Source organism: Sinocyclocheilus anshuiensis, unplaced genomic scaffold (genome assembly GCF_001515605.1).
Source record: "Sinocyclocheilus anshuiensis isolate Anshui unplaced genomic scaffold, SAMN03320099.WGS_v1.1 scaffold811, whole genome shotgun sequence".
Taxonomy (NCBI): Eukaryota; Metazoa; Chordata; class Actinopteri; order Cypriniformes; family Cyprinidae; genus Sinocyclocheilus; species Sinocyclocheilus anshuiensis.
In genome coordinates this window covers 22,401-33,256 of record NW_015549607.1, presented here as the reverse complement: position 1 = coordinate 33,256, position 10,856 = coordinate 22,401, and the positions used below count along the sequence as shown (strand labels likewise).

At 35.9% G+C, this 10,856-nt stretch overlaps 1 protein-coding gene across 3 annotated transcripts in view; it reads right to left on the bottom strand.

Annotated features, from left to right (window-relative positions):
• LOC107659061 (centrosomal protein of 128 kDa) overlaps positions 1 to 10,856 on the bottom strand; it is a 76,836-nt gene that overhangs the window by 48,866 nt on the left and 17,114 nt on the right. For all 3 annotated transcript variants that reach the window (XM_016447872.1, XM_016447874.1, XM_016447875.1), the window contains exons 6-9: positions 9,545 to 9,636; positions 9,361 to 9,433; positions 8,941 to 9,063; positions 4,330 to 4,416 (exon numbers count right to left, since the gene is read on the bottom strand). In XM_016447872.1, the coding sequence (XP_016303358.1) occupies positions 4,330 to 4,416; positions 8,941 to 9,063; positions 9,361 to 9,433; positions 9,545 to 9,636 (375 nt within the window). The remainder of the gene's footprint in view (positions 1 to 4,329; positions 4,417 to 8,940; positions 9,064 to 9,360; positions 9,434 to 9,544; positions 9,637 to 10,856) is intronic.

The following is a 10,856-nucleotide window of genomic DNA, read 5'->3' as shown; positions in this document are numbered from 1 at the left end:
AAGACCCACAAACACACAACAACTGAAGTCAGCTGCAGTAAAGGCCTGGCAAAGCATCACAAAGGAGGAAACCAGTCTCGGGTGATGTCCATGAGTTCCAGACTTAAGGCAGCCATTGCATGCAAAGGATTCTCAACAAAATATTAAAAATTAACATTTTATTTATGATTATATTTATTTGTCCAATTACATTTGAGCCCCTGAAAATGGGGAGGACTGTGTATAAAAATGGTTGTAATTCCTAAGCATTTTATGTTATATTTTTGTTCAACCCCTTGAATTAAAGCTTAAAGTCTGCACTTCAATTTCATCTTGATATGTATAATCTTTATTTTTAATTCTGTTCTGGTGGCACACAGAGCCTAAATTATGAAAATTGTGTCAGTGTCCAAATATATATGGACCTAACTGTATAAGAGGTCATTGTACTATAAAAACATCCTGTAAGTTTCAGAACTCAAAACTTTGTCATTAGTCTAAAAACAGCTTATATTGAAGGCAGTCTGCCAAAACGACAGCTTTTGGAATGTTCTACTCTATGATGTAATAGTGTGGATAAGCACTGCCTCCACAGAAGAAGATCGACATCACTGTCATTACTACCGTTCTACACAGAAACCAAACGATAAAGATCGCTCTGAAGACAACAAGATGCTATGCAGTGCCAAGTTGTGGAAAAAAAAAAACTATTTGCATTGCCTTCCTTCTGATCCCAACGGTAGGAAAGAGTGAATGAACTTTATTTTTAATGAAGTTCCAGACTGCGTCAGTAAGAACTCGGTCTTTTGATCACTTCATTTTACCGCGGATTCGTTTACGAACATGGCACAATTCGACACGGGATTTTCAAAAATATTGAAACTAAAAGACGATGCTGTCTTTAGTTGTACAGTCTATTGGATCGTACAGTCATGTCGCAACACAAGTGTGAGCAATTGCTTTCATTTCGTTATCACTATTGCTTTGTCTTTTAAACAGATATGTACAGAGTATTTATGCGAATGATGTTTTTTATGTAAAAATCTTGATAACATTATAAGTGGATCTCAGAGAACAGTACAAAATAAAAAAAACAGAGAGTTGACCCCTTTAAAACATTTATCTTACATTCTGGAATCAAGATCTGGCCTTGATCAACCTTCAAGTAAATTTTGCTTTCGATGTGTGAGGTGTATTTTTGATAATTTAGTGTAAATGGTAATGACACGAGTATTTCAAAACAGGTCAGAACTCTGACTTATTCTGTAAATTCTTCAATTGTTGAAGTTCAAAGTGAAAACATGTCTCATTATAATAAAGTGTTTTGAGCAGCCCAGTTCATGGTAAACACTTTCAAGGTGTTCCTAGTTTGGATCGCTCATAAAGCACACCAAACAGTGTTTTCTGCCAAAATCGTGCAGGTTTATTGTCGAACAATGCCACATAAAAGCAAAGAAATAAAGACAGAACTATACAAAATTATTATTACCATTATTATGTACTGCTAGGAAGGAATATTTCGTTTTCTGCCTATTTCTACGTTATATTTTTGTTTGCGTATGTATTTTTGATTGCACTTTCTGGTAATTATAATAATTGCCCTCGGCTAAGAAGGAGCTAAAAAAAAACTCTCTCTCTTTATTTATTCCTTCTCTTTCTAGCTTGTACTTATTTGAACAATGTCTAAGAACTTGGTATTACAACCGCTTCCTGTGTCTGTTTGCCTCTTAAGAAGAATCGCTTTATGTATCCCCCAATTGTAAGTCGCTTTGGATAAAAGCGTCTGCTAAATGACTAAATGTAAATGTAAATGTAAATGTAATGTACATTTAGAATGTACAAAAAAGTTCCTTAATTGAAGAACAGGGTTTCTGCAGGATTTTTAAGCACAAATGTAAGACTTTTTAAGACCTTTTTTAAAGACCTGCACAAATAAAATTAATACCATAAGAGCGGGGTAGGGCAATGTCTATAGTACCATATTAAATGGTAAAATTACTGTAAAAAGCATAATTTACAGTTCAGATAAAAGTTTTCACAAAAACAAAGTTTTATAAAATCAAGAGTATTAATTATTATATTAAACAATTATTATCAATAAATTATATCAATTAAATAACATACATTAGGGGTGTGCGATATTGACGCACATTGGCTATATGCCAATATAGAATTGAATTCTGGGATTTTATCAATAACGATAATTAGATGATACACTGAACAAAATTATAAATGCAACACTTGTTTTTGCCCCCATTTTTCATGAGCTGAACTCAAAGATCTAAGACTTTTTCTATGTACACAAAAGGCCTATTTCTCTCAAATATTGTTCACAAATCTGTCTAAATCTGTGTTAGTGAGCACTTCTCCTTTGCAGAGATAATCCATCCACCTCACAGGTGTGGCATATCAAGATGCTGATTAGACAGCATGATTATTGCACAGGTGTGCCTTAGGCTGGCCACAATAAAAGGCCACTCTAAAATGTGCAGTTTTACTGTATTGGGGGGTCCGAAAACCAGTCAGTATCTGGTGTGACCACCATTTGCCTCACGCAGTGCAACACATCTCCTTCGCATAGAGTTGATCAGGTTGTTGATTGTGGCCTGTGGAATGTTGGTCCAGTTCACAGCAGTAATAGAAATTAATCATTTACATCAAGTTTTATGGGCATTTTTACTTTTAAGCCATTTTTTCTAAAAGTGTGCACCATCTTTTGAGTCAAATTCTTGCATTTGGGCTGTTACCAAGCAAATTAAAATGTATCTTTGCAATGCAGAGAAAACACAGAAGCTGCATTAGAAGTGTCATTTAGATGCATTTACACACTGTTTAATGCAGCTCTGAGGGACATTAAATATTTTAACCTGCAATTACAAATGCATAAATGTTTTGATATTTTAAACATAAAACATTGAAAACTGATGTATTAAATTATTTTTAAAAAATGAAAAGGTACCTTAAATGTGAAATTAAAACCGCCAGTAGGCGGCAGCAAGTCACTGTTAGTCATTGCGATTGAACCAAATAATTTAAACAGGTGATTCATTCAGGAACAAAACAGCGTCCTTTTGCTCAGAGACGCAAAACAGTGCTGTGGCTGTGTTTGAAATTATTTTTGTTGGAGAAATAGAGCAAAAACAGGAAATATGGTGTCTAAAATGTAAGTCTCTTAATATTAACTTCTTGTTTATTGAACTGTTGTATAAAATTAATATTACATTTGTAATCATGTTGACTTCTGGAGAAAAAACGGCACTCTTTTTATTGAACTGTTGTATAAAATCAATATCACATTTGTAATCATGCTTACTTTTGGAGAAAAAAAAAGTCACTCTTCATGTGATATTAACAATATTGAATGATATAAATCTATACATTTTCTGCCCCATATCTTAAATTATGTGATAATTCTAAATGCATTTTAATAGACTGATTCAAGCAGTGAAAGAACGCACTCTAAATGCGTATGTGCACTAATCTAACCTGCTAGACTTCATCACCTAATGTGTACACTCTGTAGGTGTGTTTTGTGTTTGCTTTTTGCGATATACTCATAATATCAAATTGCACATCACTGAAACAACAATTACGATCCATATATCGCACACCCCTATGTTTAGATTTTTATAATGCATTGTCTTCTTATCGATCCACCAGTTCACATTCAAAGCTCTGCGTGTTTGCAGGGTAAAAACACTGGTCGATTTTCGCATTGGTCTGAACTCTGAACAAAACAACAGTTTTACTGAAAATGCTCATTCATTCTCTGCCAGCAGGTGGAGCGTTTGGAAGAAATATAACTGTTTTCCTGGTAACTGCTGTACACAAAGCAGCCAGCACCAGACTTTGAACCTGCAGCGCTCATGTTTATTCAATTAAATCATAACATTAGCCTTTTGAAGTTTAATCGTCACATTCAGCCATATCGCAATTCTGGTCTTTCCGTCCCCAAATTTAAGACCTCTTGAAATCATAATTAAGACTTTCTTGTACAATTTAAGACTTTTTAAGGCCTTAAATTTGATACAACTAAATTTAAGACTTTTTAAGACCCCGCGGAAACCCTGGAAGAATCACATATCTGCTTCATCACACGCATTTTATTAACAGTACATTACTACGGTCTAACACTGTTATAGGATCTAAGATGCTACATGCATTAAAGTTTTTTTTTTTTGTTTTTTTTTATGAAAACACATATAAAACTTATATGTTTAGTTTCAAACTTACAGAACCCTATTAGATGTAATCACTGCTTACATAATCTGAATACCATATGAGGAACTAAGATTAATAATATATTTATGCCATTTGTGCACGTCAACTCAATATCAAAGACACACACACCTTGCTTCTCTCATTCTCTGATCTCTGCAGTCTATTTCTGAAGTTCTCATCAGCCTCCGGGGTTTCGGCGTCATGTCTTCTCAAAGCCTTTGAGGACAAAGAGTACAGCAGACATGGAAAAAAAGATTAGCAGCCTTTCTGTTAACCTCCCCTACTCCACTAACTAGCACTATAACAGATGGATGGATAGATGGCTTTTCTCAAACCCTGGGAGGAAATTGAGCACTTGTGTTTTTCTGCCAGTGCAATGTGGTTACCTATTGACTCAATTTGTCTTTTTGTATCAAGCATATGTAATGACATCGGCAGCAGGTTTGCAAAAGTACTGGCATTTTGAACACCATACTGAAAATATACTTGCAAATTAATTTAGTAAGAAAGCATCTACAAAGAATATGAGTGTAATGTGCACACAAAAGTAAAATGTATTCAGTAATAAAAGCCAAATAAAGTTTTTGTTTATTATTGGACAGCCTTTTTGAATGTGTGTAATAGAATAGAGTAGAGTAGAGTAGAGTAGAGTAGAATAGAATAGAATAGAATAGAATAGAATAGAATAGAATAGAATAGAATAGAATAGAATAGAATAGAATAGAATAGAATAGAGTAGAGTAGAATAGAATAGAATAGAATAGAATAGAATAGAATAGAATAGAGGAGGTAGTGAGTGGAGGTCTTGTGCAAAACCCAAAACCACAATGCTATATTCTGTTCTCTAGAAATGGTTCATGTTTCCTCCTTCAATGTAAAGGGCTTTTTCACACTGAACACAAAAATTCGGCGTGATGACGCTTTTGAATCGAAACAATAGATCACTATGGGGCTATTCACACCAGGCGCGATCATTCGCGCGCAAAAAAGCAAAGTTTTTTTTTTCATCCTGTGTGTCGATTTTTTCCCCGTCGCTCCGCGATGAAACGGGCCATCCAATCAGATCTGAGCTTAGATCACGTGCGTGGAGCAGCTGCTGTTGCACAAAAAGTCAAAGAGTCGTGGCACTGTTTCGAAAACCGGTGTAAACAAACACCGAAGAAGAGTATCCTGAGAGAGAAAAGAGTGGATGCCAAGTTCTTGTTATCTTTGATATCTGAGAACAGATTTATTCTCACATGTTCTTAATATAATTTCTATTAATTATCCACTGAATTATGTGATCTGGAGTGTCTGTTTTCTTCCACGTGTGCGAGTCAGAGCACGTTAACTCTAGATCTTCCGTATTTAAAAAAAATAATAAATCGAGTGAAATATATTTCTACTCATGAAATATGAAAGCAAATAGACATATGATTATGACGATATATTTTCTGTATGTGTTTTGTATGTAGCTCATGGTATTTTTATAACAATGAAGGATGTTTATGACAATAAGCAGTGTGGCGTTATTAAACATGCAAAGAGTGCTTGTCTGCCTATTATAGAATCAAAATCAACTATAGATCACAATCGGAAGTTACTACAAGCACTCGAGGATGGTTTAAAGTGGGTTTTAAGCAAAAACAATCATTAACGTACATAAATTTTAAAATGTGGCTTGATCAGCGCCACCTAGCGTGCAGGCGTGAATTAGCAGAAGGCGATCAATTGTTTCGCGCTCGGTGTGAAAGCAACATTCGTCGGCGATTCGCCTCGCTTTTTCATATCGCGCTCAGTGTGAAACGGCCTTAAGTCTACTAGGGTTTTTTCACCCGTTTTATTGTCCATTAAGCAAAAATAATAATAATAATTAATTAATTAATTAAATATCACAATTCTGATTGCGTAGAAAAGTAATGCAAAAGCATCTCCTCAAACTCATTCTTGTCTAGAGCACAAAAAGCATAAGCACCACTAAAATTAAATTGCTTATACTGTATATTGACTGTCAGTAATTAAAGCCACAGGGTTTGTTCCAAAGCCATAAACCTTTGTATAAGCAGTTGTATCATGCTTGCCTTAAAAAGCACCACTTATTAGTATTCAGTAGACCACTGATTGCATTTATATGAATTGTACTAGTTGAGTTTGAAAAACAACTGGGCAAACTTATACTGGAGTACATTTAATTCACTTTGTCAGATTTTAAAGTAAAACCCTTTAAGTTGTAATGGTAACTAACATATATTATGTGCCACATGCCATTACCATTTAATGCGAAAACCCAGCATGTGTGATTCCAGCATGCATATGGAGCACAAAATGAATTTGCTGAATGTGTTTTTGTAAGAAACAGCTGGAATGCTATTTATCAATGGAATGACAACTATAAGTGAGATGCATAATTATAGAAGGGGAAACATAATTAATATGATTCATTTTATCATAGACAGAGTACAACTAAAAAAAATTCACATTAAGGTGCCGCCCAGCCACAAACAATGCAACTGATGCCATTGAATCATTTGTTGCGTCCCAATTCGCCTACTTATACTATGCCCTAAAAGTATGTACTCTTTTGTGAAGAAAAAGTACATACTTTTGAGTATGTAGAAGAATAGTAGGCAAGCTTTGGGACATACTACTTCGTCATAGCTGCTTCTTTAATGGACGCTCTGTTGCTTAGTTACGTGCATTCTGACACTGTTTAAACTGCCCTGTCAATCATCTTGTCGCAGTTAACATCCTCCACATTTCATTTAATTTGATTTCCTACCGTATTGGAGAGAAATGAAGAGGCACGTTGCTCTGCTAGTCAAGGGTCATGCCTAGAACTCTGCTCGTGTTTGCATAATGATGCATTTAAAAGTTAATGACCAAACGTATCATTATAAAAGTTCACAGTGTTGCTGCAGATGAAATATAACATGGATAACATTAAATTAATATTTTTCATCAGGTTAGACATTGATTATTTATCACTCAAATCCCTTTCTCTACCTGTCCGTCGGTCGCGTATATCCGCCATGTTTGTAGTTTTTAACACTTTTTATGCGTGTTTGCAGTTCTAATCTAATCCTCACCGCCCAATGTGTTGTGGGCAATATTATCCATTAGTCGGATCGTTCCAAACGGGATATATCGCCCTCCGAAGGGCACTTCGGAGTGAAAACAATCATGGCCACCATATTGAAGGGTCATTCCAAACCGAAGTGCTCAAAACTGGCCACTTCAAAGGGCCCTTCGGAATGAAGGATTTCGAAGGGTACAACTGATGGACACTTCGGGCTCCCATGATCCTTTGCACAGATTTTTTGCATGATGACGGCGCCTCCGTGTGGGCACTTCAAGAAACAGTTGTTTGGTCCCCTACACGCTTCAACCCTTCGAAGCTCTCACTCCGGAGGGTAAACCCATTGAAGGGATTAGGGCATTGGGATGAGCCCTTCCGAATGGAACGCAGGGAGAGTGTGCATCGATCTGCACTTCGAATTCTAACCGGAAGTAGTAGACCATCCGGAAATCTTTAGCATACTTTTTTTAAACATACTATAATTTGGGACATACTAATTCTATTTTCGAATACTATTTAGGACGGATAGTATGCGAATTGGGAGCAGCAAGAGTCTTTATGTTAGGTATGTGTTTTGAGGAAGCATTCCTTAGCCTAAAATCACTTTGTAAAATGCTGCAGTGACATCATTCACTGCTCTAACAGCGGTCTTGATTATATGGGTGTGTAAAAGAGCAGCACAATGTTTTTCTTAACAGCTCTTTGGTGACTAAGTGTTTGTTTATCTGTCCTGATTTGCTTGTCTTGTTTGTTTCTCGTAATTTCGCAACAAATGCATTATTTCTCTAGGCCTAAGGCACTGCCTTTTCATTAGCAAACTGCAATGGAGAGAAGATGCAAATTAGGCTCCATTCATCAGTCACCTCTCAGATAAATAGGGCAATTGTTAATGGAAGGCAAACACAGGCAGATACTGCCCCCTGCTGGTAGGAGCACAGCATGAACCTGCTCTAAAGTTACTGTCAGATCACTGTTTTTAACAATGATTTCCCCCTGATAACACATTAAGCTGAAATGCAGAGACAAATGACAGCAAGTGAGTGTTGCGACAAAAATCCATCTTCAAGAGCCCATATCATATGTGTGTGTATATATATAAACAGTATATATATATATATATATATATATATATATATGCACACACACACTGTATATATAATATATACACACATATTTAGTTATTTATTTATAAATATTTTACCTGATTTTCCCTTATTTTTGATTGGTCGTAATTTAGTTTTCTAAACTAAAACCTTTTATCAAAACTTCAAATAACATGTCAAATAACAGTCCGTATTTTGACATAATGCCTAATGAAATGAAAAACAGTGCTTTACTCCATTACGACATGGGCTTCGCAAAACCATCCTTCAAAAGCATTGTGCTGTGTTTACAAAACAATTCATGCTGAAATGGGGGGGGGGGGGGTGACTACAATGATCATTGTCCCTAGAAAAACTTCAGCTGCCGATTCATTTTAAACAATGAGATTCTTCGCAAAGACTTGCAGAGTGACAGGTTCTACGTAAATGGACCTTTTGGACTCTGAGTTACAGTATAATTAATTACAAGGTACATCAACTACTTTCAACTCAGAATTTTAAGAAAAATTTTATCTGTAATGACATGACCCCTTTAAAATATTAGCAAATAAATAACAATATGCAGTTTGCATTAGTCCCTACCTCCTGCAGTTCACCAGACATGCTTTTTGGCTTCTCTCTGTGATGTCTTTCAGAAAGCACCTGCCGCCCTGTGCGCATCTCATCCTCGATCTCCTGTAGACGTCTCTCCACCCGTAACGAAAACTAAGACACATAGCACAGGTCAAAACTGACTCTGTTGTGCTATTGGACCTTCATTAAATCTTAAGCCCTGCTCAGCTGGAGCAAGGTGCTGTTATTCCGTATATCATGTTCTGTACCACAGGTCTCCTTAGAAACTGTATTCTACTTACAGCAAGACAGAAGAGAGGTCCTAATTTAAGCCTAGCACAACAATTTCATGACTACAGGAAGCAAGAAAACTGGTCACAGGCAGCCATCAGCTAAAATAAATAAAAGTGAACACAACAAGCTATATACTGTAACATTAGCAGCACTTACGGGTTCTTCTTTCTGTGATGCCTTTATGTGGCCTGCAAGATTCTCCAGTGTCATCTTGGTTTCTATATCAGTTCTTTTGAGGGGCAGAAAGAACAAAACAGTGTGTATATGTGCAGTTTCACACAAGCTATTTATTATCAGCAATAAACAATAAGCTTTTGGACAGGTTGAAACATTAAAGTACCTGTTTCTTCTCCTGATCTCTCTATCAATGTCATCACCAATCCGAAGCTGATCACTCTGCAGGTCTCTGAGGGACTGATGCAATGAGTGAATCTGAGAAACACAGGGAATTAGATTTTAATATAAGTGGTGCTTGCTTGTGCTGGGGTGTTGTGGGTGCTTGCCATAGTGTTGCTATGGAGTTTGTTAATAGTTTTGAGTAGTTGGTAGAACATTATTTTTGAGGTTGCTCTGGTGCTCTGGTTGGTTGCTAAGGCACTGCTAGCTTTGTAACGATGTGGATGCTAGCCAAACACTGGAGTTTTCCAAAGTAACAATCTTTATTAACAATAAACCAAACATGCAGGAGAGCGCTAGAGTATTCACACAAACCACACAATGTGTCAATGATAACCGACTAATACAAATGAAAACACAGGGCTATACATACATAAAGGCAAAGCAAGCTATACAACAAACTATATATAAAAAACAGGTGATAATCATGAGTATCTATAGAAACAAATGAGAATTTCAGTTTGTTTTACCTTTAAAACCCACCTTGACTAAACATCCCACATTGTTACAGGGCTACTTAGCAAATTTAGAAATAGTTTACCCTGATAAGGTAACCAAGGCAGGTCCAACAGTAGGACACTATAGCACTTTTTGTTAGGATCATCATTGGGCAGAACATTAACAAAACATAACTGTAATAATTTATTGTAAATATATATTACAATTATATATTATATATTACAAACAACCAGCTAAAGGTGTAGGAACATATTCACTTCATCTCATATAATGATTTGAGCACAATTTGGCAGCTATACAAATTAATAGATTTATATTAATGTTTAATTATATTTATGTATTTTATATCTAAAATTATATATCTAAAACAATATATGGTGTTATGTGTATATAAAAAATAAAAAAAAATAAAAAAAAATTAATGAAACTAGAAAAAAATACTGAAAAACTACAAACTAAGCCTACAGTACAAATCACAGAGTAAAAAATTCAAACTAAACATTTTTACTATTGTTACTAGTGTACACATATGAATGTGCACATATACATTAAGGGTGCAACTAGTGTTGTCACGGTACCAAAATTTCAGAACAACCCGCGGCAACAGTGTTAAGCAGCCCAATTCCGCGGGAAAACCGTGGACTTGGCAACACCGGAAGAGGATAGCTTTCTGATAGCGCATCAAGGACCGGGTACTTGGTACCACCGGTACACTTAAGTAAACCCGGTACCGTAACGTTTTCATTTTTTTAGTACCGACTTGGTACCGAAATACCGGGTCTTTTGACAACACTAAA